General features: G+C 53.2%; 1 protein-coding gene across 4 annotated transcripts in view; it reads right to left on the bottom strand.

Annotated features, from left to right (window-relative positions):
• The window catches only part of spire1a (spire-type actin nucleation factor 1a), a 123,407-nt gene that overhangs the window by 63,790 nt on the left and 37,992 nt on the right, over positions 1-21,625 (bottom strand). For all 4 annotated transcript variants that reach the window (XM_090228523.1, XM_090228524.1, XM_090228525.1 and 1 more), the window contains exons 10-11: positions 19,249-19,330; positions 15,522-15,649 (exon numbers count right to left, since the gene is read on the bottom strand). In XM_090228523.1, the coding sequence (XP_090084649.1) occupies positions 15,522-15,649; positions 19,249-19,330 (210 nt within the window). The remainder of the gene's footprint in view (positions 1-15,521; positions 15,650-19,248; positions 19,331-21,625) is intronic.

Below are 21,625 nucleotides of genomic sequence, written 5' to 3'. Positions count from 1 at the left end.
CAGACGGGACCACTACCGACTCCTCAGTACTACAGACGGGACCACTACCGACTCCTCAGTACTACAGACGGGACCACTACCGACTCCTCAGTACTACAGACGGGACCACTACCGACTCCTCAGTACTACAGACGGGACCACTACCGACTCCTCAGTACTACAGACGGGACCACTACCGACTCCTCAGTACTACAGACGGGACCACTACCGACTCCTCAGTACTACAGACGGGACCACTACCGACTCCTCAGTACTACAGACGGGACAACTACCGACTCCTCAGTACTACAGACGGGACCACTACCGACTCCTCAGTACTACAGACGGGACCACTACCGACTCCTCAGTACTACAGACGGGACCACTACCGACTCCTCAGTACTACAGACGGGACCACTACCGACTCCTCAGTACTACAGACGGGACCACTACCGACTCCTCAGTACTACAGACGGGACCACTACCGACTCCTCAGTACTACAGACGGGACCACTACCGACTCCTCAGTACTACAAACGGGACCACTACCGACTCCTCAGTACTACAGACGGGACCACTACCGACTCCTCAGTACTACAGACGGGACCACTACCGACTCCTCAGTACTACAGACGGGACCACTACCGACTCCTCAGTACTACAGACGGGACCACTACCGACTCCTCAGTACTACAGACGGGACCACTACCGACTACTCAGTACTAAAGACGGGACCACTACCGACTCCTCAGTACTACAGACGGGACCACTACCGACTCCTCAGTACTACAGAAGGGACCACTACCGACGACTCCTCCTCAGTACTACCGACAGGACTACTACCGACTCCTCCTCCTCAGTATTACCGACAGGACCACTACAGACTCCTCCTCCTCAGTACTACCGACAGGACCACTACAGACTCCTCCTCCTCAGTACTACCGACAGGACCACTACCGACTCCTCCTCCTCAGTACTACCGACAGGACCACTACCGACTCCTCCTCCTCAGTACTACCGACAGGACCACTACCGACTCCTCCTACTCAGTACTACCGACAGGACCACTACCGACAGGACCACTACCGACTCCTCCGACTCCTCAGTACTACCGACAGGACCACTACCGACTCCTCAGTACTACCGACAGGACCACTACAGACTCCTCCTCCTCAGTACTACAGACGGGACCACTACCGACTCCTCAGTGCTACAGACGGGACCACTACCGACTCCTCAGTGCTACAGACGGGACCACTACCGACTCCTCAGTACTACAGACGGGACCACTACCGACTCCTCAGTACTACAGACGGGACCACTACCGACTCCTCAGTACTACAGACGGGACCACTACCGACTCCTCAGTACTACAGACGGGACCACTACCGACTCCTCAGTACTACAGACGGGACCACTACCGACTCCTCAGTACTACCGACGGGACCACTACAGACTCCTCCTCCTCAGTACTACAGACGGGACCACTACCGACTCCTCAGTACTACAGACGGGACCACTACCGACTCCTCAGTACTACAGACGGGACCACTACCGACTCCTCAGTACTACAGACGGGACCACTACCGACTCCTCAGTACTACAGACGGGACCACTACCGACTCCTCAGTACTACAGACGGGACCACTACCGACTCCTCAGTACTACAGACGGGACCACTACCGACTCCTCAGTACTACAGACGGGACCACTACCGACTCCTCAGTACTACAGACGGGACCACTACCGACTCCTCAGTACTACAGACGGGACCACTACCGACTCCTCAGTACTACAGACGGGACCACTACCGACTACTCAGTACTAAAGACGGGACCACTACCGACTCCTCAGTACTACAGACGGGACCACTACCGACTCCTCAGTACTACAGAAGGGACCACTACCGACGACTCCTCCTCCTCAGTACTACCGACAGGACTACTACCGACTCCTCCTCCTCAGTATTACCGACAGGACCACTACAGACTCCTCCTCCTCAGTACTACCGACAGGACCACTACCGACTCCTCCTCCTCAGTACTACCGACAGGACCACTACCGACTCCTCCTCCTCAGTACTACCGACAGGACCACTACCGACTCCTCCTCCTCAGTACTACCGACAGGACCACTACCGACAGGACCACTACCGACTCCTCCGACTCCTCAGTACTACAGACGGGACCACTACCGACTCCTCAGTACTACAGACGGGACCACTACCGACTCCTCAGTACTACAGACGGGACCACTACGACTCCTCAGTACTACAGACGGGACCACTACGACTCCTCAGTACTACAGACGGGACCACTACCGACTCCTCAGTACTACAGACGGGACCACTACCGACTCCTCAGTACTACAGACGGGACCACTACCGACTCCTCAGTACTACAGACGGGACCACTACCGACTCCTCAGTACTACAGACGGGACCACTACCGACTCCTCAGTACTACAGACGGGACCACTACCGACTCCTCAGTACTACCGACGGGACCACTACAGACTCCTCCTCCTCAGTACTACAGACGGGACCACTACCGACTCCTCAGTACTACAGACGGGACCACTACCGACTCCTCAGTACTACAGACGGGACCACTACCGACTCCTCAGTACTACAGACGGGACCACTACCGACTCCTCAGTACTACAGACGGGACCACTACCGACTCCTCAGTACTACAGACGGGACCACTACCGACTCCTCAGTACTACAGACGGGACCACTACCGACTCCTCAGTACTACAGACGGGACCACTACCGACTCCTCAGTACTACAGACGGGACCACTACCGACTCCTCAGTACTACAGACGGGACCACTACCGACTCCTCAGTACTACAGACGGGACCACTACCGACTCCTCAGTACTACAGACGGGACCACTACCGACTACTCAGTACTAAAGACGGGACCACTACCGACTCCTCAGTACTACAGACGGGACCACTACCGACTCCTCAGTACTACAGAAGGGACCACTACCGACGACTCCTCCTCAGTACTACCGACAGGACTACTACCGACTCCTCCTCCTCAGTATTACCGACAGGACCACTACAGACTCCTCCTCCTCAGTACTACCGACAGGACCACTACCGACTCCTCCTCCTCAGTACTACCGACAGGACCACTACCGACTCCTCCTCCTCAGTACTACCGACAGGACCACTACCGACTCCTCCTCCTCAGTACTACCGACAGGACCACTACCGACAGGACCACTACCGACTCCTCCGACTCCTCAGTACTACAGACGGGACCACTACCGACTCCTCAGTACTACAGACGGGACCACCACCGACTCCTCAGTACTACAGACGGGACCACTACGACTCCTCAGTACTACAGACGGGACCACTACGACTCCTCAGTACTACAGACGGGACCACTACCGACTCCTCAGTACTACAGACGGGACCACTACCGACTCCTCAGTACTACAGACGGGACCACTACCGACTCCTCAGTACTACAGACGGGACCACTACCGACTCCTCAGTACTACAGACGGGACCACTACCGACTCCTCAGTACTACAGACGGGACCACTACCGACTCCTCAGTACTACAGAAGGGACCACTACCGACGACTCCTCCTCAGTACTACCGACAGGACTACTACCGACTCTTCCTCCTCAGTATTACCGACAGGACCACTACAGACTCCTCCTCCTCAGTACTACCGACAGGACCACTACCGACTCCTCCTCCTCAGTACTACCGACAGGACCACTACCGACTCCTCCTCCTCAGTACTACCGACAGGACCACTACCGACTCCGACTCCTCAGTACTACCGACAGGACCACTGCCGACAGGACCACTACCGACTCCTCCGACTCCTCAGTACTACCGACAGGACCACTACCGACTCCTCAGTACTACCGACAGGACCACTACAGACTCCTCCTCCTCAGTGCTACAGACGGGACCACTACCGACTCCTCAGTGCTACAGACGGGACCACTACCGACTCCTCAGTGCTACCGACGGGACCACTACCGACTCCTCAGTACTACAGACGGGACCACTACCGACTCCTCAGTACTACAGACGGGACCACTACCGACTCCTCAGTACTACAAAAGGGACCACTACCGACTCCTCAGTACTACAGACGGGACCACTACCGACTCCTCAGTACTACAGACGGGACCACTACCGACTCCTCAGTACTACAGACGGGACCACTACCGACTCCTCAGTACTACAGACGGGACCACTACCGACTCCTCAGTACTACAGACGGGACCACTACCGACTCCTCAGTACTACAGACGGGACCACTACCGACTCCTCAGTACTACAGACGGGACCACTACCGACTCCTCAGTACTACAGACGGGACCACTACCGACTCCTCAGTACTACAGACGGGACCACTACCGACTCCTCAGTACTACAGACGGGACCACTACCGACTCCTCAGTACTACAGACGGGACCACTACCGACTCCTCAGTACTACAGACGGGACCACTACCGACTACTCAGTACTAAAGACGGGACCACTACCGACTCCTCAGTACTACAGACGGGACCACTACCGACTCCTCAGTACTACAGACGGGACCACTACCGACTCCTCAGTACTACAGACGGGACCACTACCGACTCCTCAGTACTACAGACGGGACCACTACCGACTCCTCAGTACTACAGACGGGACCACTACCGACTCCTCAGTACTACAGACGGGACCACTACCGACTCCTCAGTACTACAGACGGGACCACTACCGACTACTCAGTACTAAAGACGGGACCACTACCGACTCCTCAGTACTACAGACGGGACCACTACCGACTCCTCAGTACTACAGAAGGGACCACTACCGACGACTCCTCCTCAGTACTACCGACAGGACTACTACCGACTCCTCCTCCTCAGTATTACCGACAGGACCACTACAGACTCCTCCTCCTCAGTACTACCGACAGGACCACTACAGACTCCTCCTCCTCAGTACTACCGACAGGACCACTACCGACTCCTCCTCCTCAGTACTACCGACAGGACCACTACCGACTCCTCCTCCTCAGTACTACCGACAGGACCACTACCGACTCCTCCTACTCAGTACTACCGACAGGACCACTACCGACAGGACCACTACCGACTCCTCCGACTCCTCAGTACTACCGACAGGACCACTACCGACTCCTCAGTACTACCGACAGGACCACTACAGACTCCTCCTCCTCAGTACTACAGACGGGACCACTACCGACTCCTCAGTGCTACAGACGGGACCACTACCGACTCCTCAGTGCTACAGACAGGACCACTACCGACTCCTCAGTACTACAGACGGGACCACTACCGACTCCTCAGTACTACAGACGGGACCAATACCGACTCCTCAGTACTACAGACGGGACCACTACCGACTCCTCAGTACTACAGACGGGACCACTACCGACTCCTCAGTACTACCGACGGGACCACTACAGACTCCTCAGTACTACAGACGGGACCACTACCGACTCCTCAGTACTAGAGACGGGACCACTACCGACTCCTCAGTACTACAGACGGGACCACTACCGACTCCTCAGTACTACAGACGGGACCACTACCGACTCCTCAGTACTACAGACGGGACCACTACCGACTCCTCAGTACTACAGACGGGACCACTACCGACTCCTCAGTACTACAGACGGGACCACTACCGACTCCTCAGTACTACAGACGGGACCACTACCGACTCCTCAGTACTACAGACGGGACCACTACCGACTCCTCAGTACTACAGACGGGACCACTACCGACTCCTCAGTACTACAGACGGGACCACTACCGACTCCTCAGTACTACAGACGGGACCACTACCGACTCCTCAGTACTACAGACGGGACCACTACCGACTCCTCAGTACTACAGACGGGACCACTACCGACTCCTCAGTACTACAGACGGGACCACTACCGACTCCTCAGTACTACAGACGGGACCACTACCGACTCCTCAGTACTACAGACGGGACCACTACCGACTACTCAGTACTAAAGACGGGACCACTACCGACTCCTCAGTACTACAGACGGGACCACTACCGACTCCTCAGTACTACAGAAGGGACCACTACCGACGACTCCTCCTCAGTACTACCGACAGGACTACTACCGACTCCTCCTCCTCAGTATTACCGACAGGACCACTACAGACTCCTCCTCCTCAGTACTACCGACAGGACCACTACCGACTCCTCCTCCTCAGTACTACCGACAGGACCACTACCGACTCCTCCTCCTCAGTACTACCGACAGGACCACTACCGACTCCTCCTCCTCAGTACTACCGACAGGACCACTACCGACAGGACCACTACCGACTCCTCCGACTCCTCAGTACTACCGACAGGACCACTACCGACTCCTCAGTACTACCGACAGGACCACTACAGACTCCTCCTCCTCAGTACTACAGACGGGACCACTACCGACTCCTCAGTGCTACAGACGGGACCACTACCGACTCCTCAGTGCTACAGACGGGACCACTACCGACTCCTCAGTGCTACAGACGGGACCACTACCGACTCCTCAGTGCAACAGACGGGACCACTACCGACTCCTCAGTGCTACAGACGGGACCACTACCGACTCCTCAGTGCTACAGACGGGACCACTACCGACTCCTCAGTGCTACAGACGGGACCACTACCGACTCCTCAGTACTACAGACGGGACCACTACCGACTCCTCAGTACTACAGACGGGACCACTACCGACTCCTCAGTACTACAGACGGGACCACTACCGACTCCTCAGTACTACAGACGGGACCACTACAGACTCCTCAGTACTACAGACGGGACCACTACAGACTCCTCAGTACTACAGACGGGACCACTACCGACTCCTCAGTACTACAGACGGGACCACTACCGACTCCTCAGTACTACAGACGGGACCACTACCGACTCCTCAGTACTACAGACGGGACCACTACAGACTCCTCAGTACTACAGACGGGACCACTACCGACTCCTCAGTACTACAGACGGGACCACTACCGACTCCTCAGTACTACAGACGGGACCACTACCGACTCCTCAGTACTACAGACGGGACCACTACCGACTACTCAGTACTAAAGACGGGACCACTACCGACTCCTCAGTACTACAGACGGGACCACTACCGACTCCTCAGTACTACAGAAGGGACCACTACCGACGACTCCTCCTCAGTACTACCGACAGGACTACTACCGACTCCTCCTCCTCAGTATTACCGACAGGACCACTACAGACTCCTCCTCCTCAGTACTACCGACAGGACCACTACCGACTCCTCCTCCTCAGTACTACCGACAGGACCACTACCGACTCCTCCTCCTCAGTACTACCGACAGGACCACTACCGACTCCTCCTCCTCAGTACTACCGACAGGACCACTACCGACAGGACCACTACCGACTCCTCCGACTCCTCAGTACTACCGACAGGACCACTACCGACTCCTCAGTACTACCGACAGGACCACTACAGACTCCTCCTCCTCAGTACTACAGACGGGACCACTACCGACTCCTCAGTGCTACAGACGGGACCACTACCGACGACGACTCCTCAGTACTACCGACAGGACTACTACCGACTCCTCCTCCTCAGTATTACCGACAGGACCACTACAGACTCCTCCTCCTCAGTACTACCGACAGGACCACTACAGACTCCTCCTCCTCAGTACTACCGACAGGACCACTACCGACTCCTCCTCCTCAGTACTACCGACAGGACCACTACCGACTCCTCCTCCTCAGTACTACCGACAGGACCACTACCGACAGGACCACTACCGACTCCTCCGACTCCTCAGTACTACCGACAGGACCACTACCGACTCCTCAGTACTACCGACAGGACCACTACAGACTCCTCCTCCTCAATACTACAGACAGGACCACTACCGACTCCTCCTCCTCAATACTACAGACGGGACCACTACCGACTCCTCAGTACTACAGACGGGACCACTACCGACTCCTCAGTACTACAGACGGGACCACTACCGACTCCTCAGTACTACAGACGGGACCACTACCGACTCCTCGTCCTCAGTACTACCGACGGGACCACTACCGACTCCTCAGTACTACCGACGGGACCACTACCGACTCCTCAGTACTACAGACGGGACCACTACCGACTCCTCAGTACTACAGACGGGACCACTACCGACTCCTCAGTACTACAGACGGGACCACTACCGACTCCTCAGTACTACAGACGGGACCACTACCGACTCCTCAGTACTACAGACGGGACCACTACCGACTCCTCAGTACTACAGACGGGACCACTACCGACTCCTCAGTACTACAGACGGGACCACTACCGACTCCTCAGTACTACAGACGGGACCACTACCGACTCCTCAGTACTACAGACGGGACCACTACCGACTCCTCAGTACTACAGACGGGACCACTACCGACTCCTCAGTACTACAGACGGGACCACTACCGACTCCTCAGTACTACAGACGGGACCACTACCGACTCCTCAGTACTACAGACGGGACCACTACCGACTCCTCAGTACTACAGACGGGACCACTACCGACTCCTCAGTACTACAGACGGGACCACTACCGACTCCTCAGTACTACAGACGGGACCACTACCGACTCCTCAGTACTACAGACGGGACCACTACCGACTCCTCAGTACTACAGACGGGACCACTACCGACTCCTCAGTACTACAGACGGGACCACTACCGACTCCTCAGTACTACAGACGGGACCACTACCGACTCCTCAGTACTACAGACGGGACCACTACCGACTCCTCAGTACTACAGACGGGACCACTACCGACTCCTCAGTACTACAGACGGGACCACTACCGACTCCTCAGTACTACAGACGGGACCACTACCGACTCCTCAGTACTACAGACGGGACCACTACCGACTCCTCAGTACTACAGACGGGACCACTACCGACTCCTCAGTACTACAGACGGGACCACTACCGACTCCTCAGTACTACAGACGGGACCACTACCGACTCCTCAGTACTACAGACGGGACCACTACCGACTCCTCAGTACTACAGACGGGACCACTACCGACTCCTCAGTACTACAGACGGGACCACTACCGACTCCGCAGTACTACAGACGGGACCACTACCGACTCCTCCTCCTCAGTACTACCGACAGGACCACTACAGACTCCTCCTCCTCAGTACTACCGACAGGACCACTACCGACTCCTCCTCCTCAGTACTACCGACAGGACCACTACCGACAGGACCACTACCGACAGGACCACTACCGACTCCTCCTCCTCCTCAGTACTACAGACAGGACCACTACAGACTCCTCAGTACTACAGACAGGACCACTACCGACTCCTCAGTACTACAGACAGGACCACTACCGACTCCTCAGTACTACAGACAGGACCACTACCGACTCCTCAGTACTACAGACAGGACCACTACCGACTCCTCAGTACTACAGACAGGACCACTACCGACTCCTCAGTACTACAGACAGGACCACTACCGACTCCTCAGTACTACAGACAGGACCACTACCGACTCCTCAGTACTACAGACAGGACCACTACAGACTCCTCAGTACTACAGACAGGACCACTACCGACTCCTCAATACTACAGACGGGACCACTACCGACTCCTCAGTACTACAGACGGGACCACTACCGACTCCTCAGTACTACAGACGGGACCACTACCGACTCCTCAGTACTACAGACGGGACCACTACCGACTCCTCGTCCTCAGTACTACCGACGGGACCACTACCGACTCCTCGTCCTCAGTACTACCGACGGGACCACTACCGACTCCTCAGTACTACAGACGGGACCACTACCGACTCCTCAGTACTACAGACGGGACCACTACCGACTCCTCAGTACTACAGACGGGACCACTACCGACTCCTCAGTACTACAGACGGGACCACTACCGACTCCTCAGTACTACAGACGGGACCACTACCGACTCCTCAGTACTACAGACGGGACCACTACCGACTCCTCAGTACTACAGACGGGACCACTACCGACTCCTCAGTACTACAGACGGGACCACTACCGACTCCTCAGTACTACAGACGGGACCACTACCGACTCCTCAGTACTACAGACGGGACCACTACCGACTCCTCAGTACTACAGACGGGACCACTACCGACTCCTCAGTACTACAGACGGGACCACTACCGACTCCTCAGTACTACAGACGGGACCACTACCGACTCCTCAGTACTACAGACGGGACCACTACCGACTCCTCAGTACTACAGACGGGACCACTACCGACTCCTCAGTACTACAGACGGGACCACTACCGACTCCTCAGTACTACAGACGGGACCACTACCGACTCCTCAGTACTACAGACGGGACCACTACCGACTCCTCAGTACTACAGACGGGACCACTACCGACTCCTCAGTACTACAGACGGGACCACTACCGACTCCTCAGTACTACAGACGGGACCACTACCGACTCCTCAGTACTACAGACGGGACCACTACCGACTCCTCAGTACTACAGACGGGACCACTACCGACTCCTCAGTACTACAGACGGGACCACTACCGACTCCTCAGTACTACAGACGGGACCACTACCGACTCCTCAGTACTACAGACGGGACCACTACCGACTCCTCAGTACTACAGACGGGACCACTACCGACTCCTCAGTACTACAGACGGGACCACTACCGACTCCTCAGTACTACAGACGGGACCACTACCGACTCCTCAGTACTACAGACGGGACCACTACCGACTCCGCAGTACTACAGACGGGACCACTACCGACTCCTCCTCCTCAGTACTACCGACAGGACCACTACAGACTCCTCCTCCTCAGTACTACCGACAGGACCACTACAGACTCCTCCTCCTCAGTACTACCGACAGGACCACTACCGACTCCTCCTCCTCAGTACTACCGACAGGACCACTACCGACAGGACCACTACCGACAGGACCACTACCGACTCCTCCTCCTCCTCAGTACTACAGACAGGACCACTACAGACTCCTCAGTACTACAGACAGGACCACTACCGACTCCTCAGTACTACAGACAGGACCACTACCGACTCCTCAGTACTACAGACAGGACCACTACCGACTCCTCAGTACTACAGACAGGACCACTACCGACTCCTCAGTACTACAGACAGGACCACTACCGACTCCTCAGTACTACAGACAGGACCACTACCGACTCCTCAGTACTACAGACAGGACCACTACAGACTCCTCAGTACTACAGACAGGACCACTACCGACTCCTCAGTATTACCGACAGGACCACTACCGACTCCTCCGACTCCTCAGTACTACCGACGGGACCACTACAGACTCCTCAGTACTACAGACAGGACCACTACCGACTCCTCAGTATTACCGACAGGACCACTACCGACTCCTCCGACTCCTCAGTACTACCGACGGGACCACTACCAACTCCTCAGTACTACAGACGGGACCACTACCGACTCCTCAGTACTACAGACGGGACCACTACCGACTCCTCAGTACTACAGACGGGACCACTACCGACTCCTCAGTACTACAGACGGGACCACTACCGACTCCTCAGTACTACAGACGGGACCACTACCGACTCCTCAGTACTACAGACGGGACCACTACCGACTCCTCAGTACTACAGACGGGACCACTACCGACTCCTCAGTACTACAGACGGGACCACTACCGACTCCTCAGTACTACAGACGGGACCACTACCGACTCCTCCTCCTCAGTATTACCGACAGGACCACTACCGACTCCTCCGACTCCTCAGTACTACCGACAGGACCACTACAGACTCCTCCTCCTCAATACTACAGACAGGACCACTACCGACTCCTCAATACTACAGACGGGACCACTACCGACTCCTCAATACTACAGACGGGACCACTACCGACTCCTCAGTACTACAGACGGGACCACTACCGACTCCTCAGTACTACAGACGGGACCACTACCGACTCCTCAGTACTACAGACGGGACCACTACCGACTCCTCAGTACTACAGACGGGACCACTACCGACTCCTCAGTACTACAGACGGGACCACTACCGACTCCTCAGTACTACAGACGGGACCACTACCGACTCCTCAGTACTACAGACGGGACCACTACCGACTCCTCAGTACTACAGACGGGACCACTACCGACTCCTCAGTACTACAGACGGGACCACTACCGACTCCTCAGTACTACAGACGGGACCACTACCGACTCCTCAGTACTACAGACGGGACCACTACCGACTCCTCAGTACTACAGACGGGACCACTACCGACTCCTCAGTACTACAGACGGGACCACTACCGACTCCTCAGTACTACAGACGGGACCACTACCGACTCCTCAGTACTACAGACGGGACCACTACCGACTCCTCAGTACTACAGACGGGACCACTACCGACTCCTCAGTACTACAGACGGGACCACTACCGACTCCTCAGTACTACAGACGGGACCACTACCGACTCCTCAGTACTACAGACGGGACCACTACCGACTCCTCAGTACTACAGACGGGACCACTACCGACTCCTCAGTACTACAGACGGGACCACTACCGACTCCTCAGTACTACAGACGGGACCACTACCGACTCCTCAGTACTACAGACGGGACCACTACCGACTCCTCAGTACTACAGACGGGACCACTACCGACTCCTCAGTACTACAGACGGGACCACTACCGACTCCTCAGTACTACAGACGGGACCACTACCGACTCCTCAGTACTACAGACGGGACCACTACCGACTCCTCAGTACTACAGACGGGACCACTACCGACTCCTCCTCCTCCTCAGTACTACCGACAGGACCACTACCGACTCCTCCTCCTCAGTACTACCGACAGGACCACTACAGACTCCTCCTCCTCAGTACTACCGACAGGACCACTACCGACTCCTCCTCCTCAGTACTACCGACAGGACCACTACCGACTCCTCCTCCTTCTCAGTACTACCGACAGGAACACTACCGACTCCTCCGACTCCTCAGTACTACAGACAGGACCACTACCGACTCCTCAGTACTACAGACAGGACCACTACAGACTCCTCAGTACTACAGACAGGACCACTACCGACTCCTCAGTACTACAGACAGGACCACTACCGACTCCTCAGTACTACAGACAGGACCACTACCGACTCCTCAGTACTACAGACAGGACCACTACCGACTCCTCAGTACTACAGACAGGACCACTACCGACTCCTCAGTACTACAGACGGGACCACTACCGACTCCTCAGTACTACAGACGGGACCACTACCGACTCCTCAGTACTACAGACGGGACCACTACCGACTCCTCAGTACTACAGACGGGACCACTACCGACTCCTCAGTACTACAGACGGGACCACTACCGACTCCTCAGTACTACAGACGGGACCACTACCGACTCCTCAGTACTACAGACAGGACCACTACCGACTCCTCCTCCTCAGTATTACCGACAGGACCACTACCGACTCCTCCTCCTCAGTATTACCGACAGGACCACTACCGACTCCTCCTCCTCAGTATTACCGACAGGACCACTACCGACTCCTCCTCCTCAGTATTACCGACGGGACCACTACCGACTCCTCCTCCTCAGTACTACAGACGGGACCACTACCGACTCCTCAGTACTACCGACAGGACCACTACCGACTCCTCCTCAGTACTACCGACAGGACCACTACCGACTCCTCCTCAGTACTACCGACAGGACCACTACCGACTCCTCCTCAGTACTACCGACAGGACCACTACCGACTCCTCCTCAGTACTACCGACAGGACCACTACCGACGACTCCTCAGTACTACCGACAGGACCACTACCGACTCCTCAGTACTACCGACAGGACCACTACCAACTCCTCAGTACTACCGACAGGACCACTACCGACTCCTCCTCAGTATTACCGACAGGACCACTACCGACTCCTCCTCAGTATTACCGACAGGACCACTACCGACTCCTCAGTACTACCGACAGGACCACTACCGACTCCTCAGTACTACCGACAGGACCACTACCGACTCCTCAGTACTACCGACAGGACCACTACCGACTCCTCAGTACTACCGACAGGACCACTACCGACTCCTCCTCCTCAGTACTACTGACAGGAACACTACCGACTCCTCCTCCTCCTCAGTACTACTGACAGGACCACTACCGACTCCTCCTCCTCAGTACTACCGACAGGACCACTACCGACTCCTCCTCCTCAGTACTACTGACAGGACCACTACCAACTCCTCCTCCTCAGTATTACTGACAGGACCACTACTGACTCCTCAGTACTACAGACAGGACCACTACCGTGACCTCAGTACTACCGACAGGACCACTACCGTCTCCTCAGTACTACCGACAGGACCACTACCGGCTCCTCAGTATTACCGACAGGACCACTACCGACTCCTCCTCCTCAGTACTACTGACAGGACCACTACCGACTCCTCCTCCTCAGTACTACTGACAAGACCACTACCGACTCCTCCTCCTCAGTACTACAGACAGGACCACTACCGGCTCCTCAGTATTACCGACAGGACCACTACCGACTCCTCCTCCTCAGTACTACTGACAGGACCACTACCGACTCCTCCTCCTCAGTACTACCCACAGGACCACTACCGACTCCTCAGTATTACCGACAGGACCACTACCGACTCCTCCTCCTCAGTACTACTGACAGGACAACTACCGACTCCTCCTCCTCAGTACTACTGACAGGAACACTACCGACTCCTCCTCCTCCTCAGTACTACTGACAGGACCACTACCGACTCCTCCTCCTCAGTACTACCGACAGGACCACTACCGACTCCTCCTCCTCAGTACTACTGACAGGACCACTACCAACTCCTCCTCCTCAGTATTACTGACAGGACCACTACTGACTCCTCCTCCAGAATAGCATTCTATCATTACATCTGCCTCTGAAGATGACAAAGTACTCAACTGGCAGCTTCATTAAATAGTACCCGCAAAACACCAGTCTCAGCGTTAACAGTAAAGAGGTGACTCCAGGATGCTGGTCTTCTAGGCAGAGTTCCTCTGTCCAGTCTCAGCGTTAACAGTAAAGAGGTGACTCCAGGATGCTGGTGTTCTAGGCAGAGTTCCTCTGTCCAGTCTCAGCGTTAACAGTAAAGAGGTGACTCCAGGATGCTGGTCTTCAAGGCAGAGTTCCTCTGTCCAGTCTCTGCGTTAACAGTAAAGAGGTGACTCCAGGATGCTGGTCTTCTAGGCAGAGTTCCTCTGTCCAGTGTGTGTTCTTTTGCCAGTCTGAGATATGGCTTTTTCTTTGCAGCATCCAGGAGTCACCTCTTCACAGTAGTGAATTAGTGTCCACTATAATACCATGCAGCACACAGTAGTGAAGTAGTGTCCACTATAATACCATGCAGCACACAGTAGTTAAGTAGTGTACACTATAATACCATGCAGCACACAATAGTGTACATACCAGAGACTTGGAGCTCTGTCTGGTGGGGGCTGTGAAGGGTCGTATGCTGGTGGGGGGCTCCTTCTCAATGGAGTGTCTCCTCCTGTCAGGCTGGGGAGTCATGGTGATGGACCGGAACCTAGGGGGTGCTGGAGGGGAGAGAGAGAACAGTGAGATTAGAGTTCAGGAGGAAGGAGAGCGAGAGTTGATAAAGGCAGTTTGATAGTGTAGTGCCCTACATTTGACCAGGGCCCATATAGGACTAAAGTAGTGCCCTACATTTAACCAGGGCCCATATAGGACTAAAGTAGTGCCCTACATTTGACCAGGGCCCATATAGGACTAAAGTAGTGCCCTACATTTGACCAGGGCCCCATATAGGACTAAAGTAGTGCCCTACATTTGACCAGGGCCCCATATAGGACTAAAGTAGTGCCCTACATTTGACCAGGGCCCCATATAGGACTAAAGTAGTGCCCTACATTTGACCAGGGCCCATATAGGACTAAAGTAGTGCCCTACATTTGACCAGGGCCCATATAGGACTAAAGTAGTGCCCTACATTTGACCAGGGCCCCATATAGGACTAAAGTAGTGCCCTACATTTGACCAGGGCCCATATAGGACTAAAGTAGTGCCCTACATTTGACCAGGGCCCATATAGGACTAAAGTAGTGCAGCATCACTCCTGCTACTTTATTGCACATGTTTTGAACATGCCCCAAACTCTTGGATTTGGTACAAGAACCCTTCTGCACGTGGAGATGGTACATTTTGCAGTTTTGACAACAGCTACTATGTAATTTCTCCCCTCCTGGGTTTTCTGTTGCCTCATGTTAACTCCACCTTCATCATGTCGGCTAGTAGGGAATTTACCAGCCACGAAGTGTAGCATCATCCACTTCCTTGTATTAATAATCACACAGCTTCAAGACGACAACACACCTTAATCACACAGCTTCAAGACGACAACACACCATGATCACACAGCTTCAAGACGACAACACACCTTAATCACACAGCTTCAAGACGACAACACACCTTAATCACACAGCTTCAAGACGACAACACACCATAATCACACAGCTTCAAGACGACAACACACCATGATCACACAGCTTCAAGACGACAACACACCATGATCACACAGCTTCAAGACGACAACACACCATAATCACACAGCTTCAAGACGACAACACACCATGATCACACAGCTTCAAGACGACAACACACCATAATCACACAGCTTCAAGACGACAACACACCATGATCACACAGCAACACACCCCAGACGACAACACACCCCAGACGGACAACACACCATAATCACACAGCTTCAAGACGACACACAGTAACACACCCCCAGACGACAACACAGTAACACACCCCAGAGGACAACACACCATAATCACACAGCTTCAAGACGACAACACACAGTAACACACCCCCAGACGACAACACAGTAACACACCCCAGAGGACAACACACCATAATCACACAGCTTCAAGACGACAACACACAGTAACACACCCCCAGACGACAACACAGTAACACACCCCCAGACGACAACACAGTAACACACCCCAGAGGACAACACACCATAATCACACAGCTTCAAGACGACAACACAGTAACACACCCCCAGACGACAACACACAGTAACACACCCCCAGACGACAAGACAGTAACACACCCCCAGACGACAACACAGTAACACACCCCAGAGGACAACACACCATAATCACACAGCTTCAAGACGACAACACAGTAACACACCCCCAGACGACAACACATCCATTCTCATCAGAACTTGAATGCTTGTATGTCTGAAGAAGCTGCAACAGCTTTGAAAACAACGTGTTTAAAAGGATACTTCAGGATTCTGGCAATGAAGCCTTTTATCTACTTTCCTTAGACTCCAATGAACTCGTGGACACCATTTTAAATGTGTCTGCATGCAGTTTAAAGGAAGATGCTAACTAGCGTTAGCACAATGACAAAGCCTATGGTATCAGCTAGCATGCCCCCAGTCATGACTCTAACGCAAGTTAGCATTGGCTCACGAAACTATTTTCCTTCATACTGGAAGCAGAGACAAGATGAATAGAATCTTCATTGCTTTTTTCAGAGTTGCACCAATGATGGAAATAACAAGATTGTGTTATAATGCTGTTATAGCATCAAATGGTTGTTAAATGCAACAGAATAAGGGGTTGTTAGAATGCTCATCATGTTCTACTGAGGATGGGCCTCTGGGAGATTTAACACTGACAGGAGATCTATGATGTCTTTTGGGTGATAAAACCTAAAGAGACCGCATTCCAGAGCATAAGTACATTTTTCTGTTCTATAAGGTACCAGGGAGAGACGACCCCAGGGCCAGACCCTGGTCTCTACACAAAGAGTACGGTTTTTACAGCAGATACTGTGTCTGCTGTAAAGTACAAGTATCTTCCATACAAATATTAACCTTGTGACCCATGTGTGCGTTGTATTAACCTGCTCCCTTACTAATAAGTGAATAAAAATATTGTTTAAGTATAACTCTGACTTGTGTGATAAGTTTGTCTCTCCTCATCTGATAGTAAAGAAATTAACCACCACAGAATGCTGGTTTCTGTATAGCACTTTGACGTCAAGTGATGTAAAAAGGACTTAATACATTTGATTGCTTGGTTGGTTGGTTGATTGATTAATGTTGCAAAGCAATAACTAACCTGATATTCAGTGGAGTGTGTGGTGTGGTCCAAGTCTGGGTTTAAGGGTCTCTTTTCCAAGCTTAAAAGGATAAACACTCAACATCATAGGCTAGAAAAGGTTGAATACATTGGCCATGCTGTCAATATTGAAGCAACATCTCAAGACATCAGTCAGGAAGTTAAAGCTTGGTCACAAATGGGTCTTCCAAATGGACAATGACCCCAAGTATACTTCCAAAGTTGTGGCTAAAGGGCTTAAGGACAACGAAGTCAAGGTATTGGAGTGGCCATCATAAAGCCCTGACCTCAATCCCATAGAAAATTTGTAGGCAGAACTGGAAAAGCATGTGCGAGCAAGGAGGCCTACAAACCTGACTCAGTTACACCAGCTCTGTCAGGAGGAATGGGCCAAAATTCACCCAACTTATTGTGGGAAGCGTGTGGAAGGCTACCCAAAACATTAGAAGGCAATGCTACCAAATACTAATTGAGTGTATGTAAACTTGTGACCCACTGGGAATGTGATGAAAGAAATCAAATCTGAAATAAATCACTCTACTATTATTCTGACATTTCACATTCTTAAAATAAAGTGGTTATCCTAACTGACCTTAGACAGGGAATTTTTACTAGGATTAAATATCAGGAATTGTGAAAAACTGAGTTTAAATGTATTTGGCTAAGGTTGTTCCGACTTCAACTGTATATCTATATAATGTTTAATTAAAGTCTGGTATTTGGGTCGAGCTCTGTTAGCGCATGAGGGGTGTTTATGTGTTGTCTGTATAATCTTTCAAATAAAAATAGCTTGATAGTGCACTATCTAGTGAATAGGGTGCCATTTGGGATGTAACAGTAGTGTTCTATACCTCAGGAGCCTTCAAAGAGTGGACAGATCTAGTGTACTAGCTAGTACACATGGTGTTATGTACTTTACCATTCAATAATGTGCATGTTTTTGTGGAATATGGAACAGTTTATAAAATGTTCACTATGAATTCATAAATACAAAGAGATCTATAAAAATAAAAAGAGCGAAAGTATCTTACCGTTCTTCCCCAGGACAGATCCCGGAGACGAGGCGTCCAACATGGATGCTGACAAACTGGAGGAGCTGTGACTGGGCTCATCCTGTTAATGAGGAGATACACATGACTGATGGAGACAGACTACCATTACACAAGAGACTAACCTGCTCCTCGGCAAACATGATCATTTCTGCCACTGGACGACACGAACTAGACGCTCTGGACAAGACGACACGAACTAGACGCTCTGGACAAGACGACACAAACTAGACGCTCTGGACAAGACGACACAAACTAGACGCTCTGGACAAGACGACACAAACTAGACGCTCTGGACAAGACGACACAAACTAGACGCTCTGGACAAGACGACACGAACTAGACGCTCTGGACAAGACGACACGAACTAGACGCTCTGGACAAGACGACACGAACTAGACGCTCTGGACAAGACGACACGAACTAGACGCTCTGGACAAGACGACACGAACTAGACGCTCTGGACAAGACGACACGAACTAGACGCTCTGGACAAGACGACACGAACTAGACGCTCTGGACAAGACGACACGAACTAGACGCTCTGGACAAGACGACACGAACTAGACGCTCTGGACAAGACGACACGAACTAGACGCTCTGGACAAGACGACACGAACTAGACGCTCTGGACAAGACGACACGAACTAGACGCTCTGGACAAGACGACACGAACTAGACGCTCTGGACAAGACGACACGAACTAGACGCTCTGGACAAGACGACACGAACTAGACGCTCTGGACAAGACGACACGAACTAGACGCTCTGGACAAGACGACACGAACTAGACGCTCTGGACAAGACGACACGAACTAGACGCTCTGGACAAGACGACACGAACTAGACGCTCTGGACAAGACGACACGAACTAGACGCTCTGGACAAGACGACACGAACTAGACGCTCTGGACAAGACGACACGAACTAGACGCTCTGGACAAGACGACACGAACTAGACGCTCTGGACAAGACGACACGAACTAGACGCTCTGGACAAGACGACACGAACTAGACGCTCTGGACAAGACGACACGAACTAGACGCTCTGGACAAGACGACACGAACTAGACGCTCTGGACAAGACGACACGAACTAGACGCTCTGGACAAGACGACACGAACTAGACGCTCTGGACGACACGAACTAGACGCTCTGGACGACACGAACTAGACGCTCTGGACGACACGAACTAGACGCTCTGGACGACACGAACTAGACGCTCTGGACGACACGAACTAGACGCTCTGGACGACACGAACTAGACGCTCTGGACGACACGAACTAGACGCTCTGGACGACACGAACTAGACGCTCTGGACGACACGAACTAGACGCTCTGGACGACACGAACTAGACGCTCTGGACGACACGAACTAGACGCTCTGGACGACACGAACTAGACGCTCTGGACGACACGACCTAGACGCTCTGGACAAGACGACCTAGACGCTCTGGACAAGACGACCTAGACGCTCTGGACAAGACGACCTAGACGCTCTGGACAAGACGACCTAGACGCTCTGGACAAGACGACCTAGACGCTCTGGACAAGACGACCTAGACGCTCTGGACAAGACGACCTAGACGCTCTGGACAAGACGACCTAGACGCTCTGGACAAGACGACCTAGACGCTCTGGACAAGACGACCTAGACGCTCTGGACAAGACGACCTAGACGCTCTGGACAAGACGACCTAGACGCTCTGGACAAGACGACCTAGACGCTCTGGACAAGACGAACTAGACGCTCTGGACAAGACGAACTAGACGCTCTGGACAAGACGAACTAGACGCTCTGGACAAGACGAACTAGACGCTCTGGACAAGACGAACTAGACGCTCTGGACAAGACGAACTAGACGCTCTGGACAAGACGAACTAGACGCTCTGGACAAGACGAACTAGACGCTCTGGACAAGACGAACTAGACGCTCTGGACAAGACGAACTAGACGCTCTGGACAAGACGAACTAGACGCTCTGGACAAGACGAACTAGACGCTCTGGACAAGACGAACTAGACGCTCTGGACAAGACGAACTAGACGCTCTGGACAAGACGAACTAGACGCTCTGGACAAGACGAACTAGACGCTCTGGACAAGACGAACTAGACGCTCTGGACAAGACGAACTAGACGCTCTGGACAAGACGAACTAGACGCTCTGGACAAGACGAACTAGACGCTCTGGACAAGACGAACTAGACGCTCTGGACAAGACGAACTAGACGCTCTGGACAAGACGAACTAGACGCTCTGGACAAGACGAACTAGACGCTCTGGACAAGACGAACTAGACGCTCTGGACAAGACGAACTAGACGCTCTGGACAAGACGAACTAGACACTCTGGACAA

This window comes from Oncorhynchus mykiss, chromosome 30 (assembly GCF_057628025.1).
Source record: "Oncorhynchus mykiss isolate SJ-2025 chromosome 30, ASM5762802v1, whole genome shotgun sequence".
Classification (NCBI taxonomy): domain Eukaryota; kingdom Metazoa; phylum Chordata; class Actinopteri; order Salmoniformes; family Salmonidae; genus Oncorhynchus; species Oncorhynchus mykiss.
The sequence above is the reverse complement of the archived record's forward strand: the minus strand, read 5'-3'. Positions and strand labels throughout refer to the sequence as shown.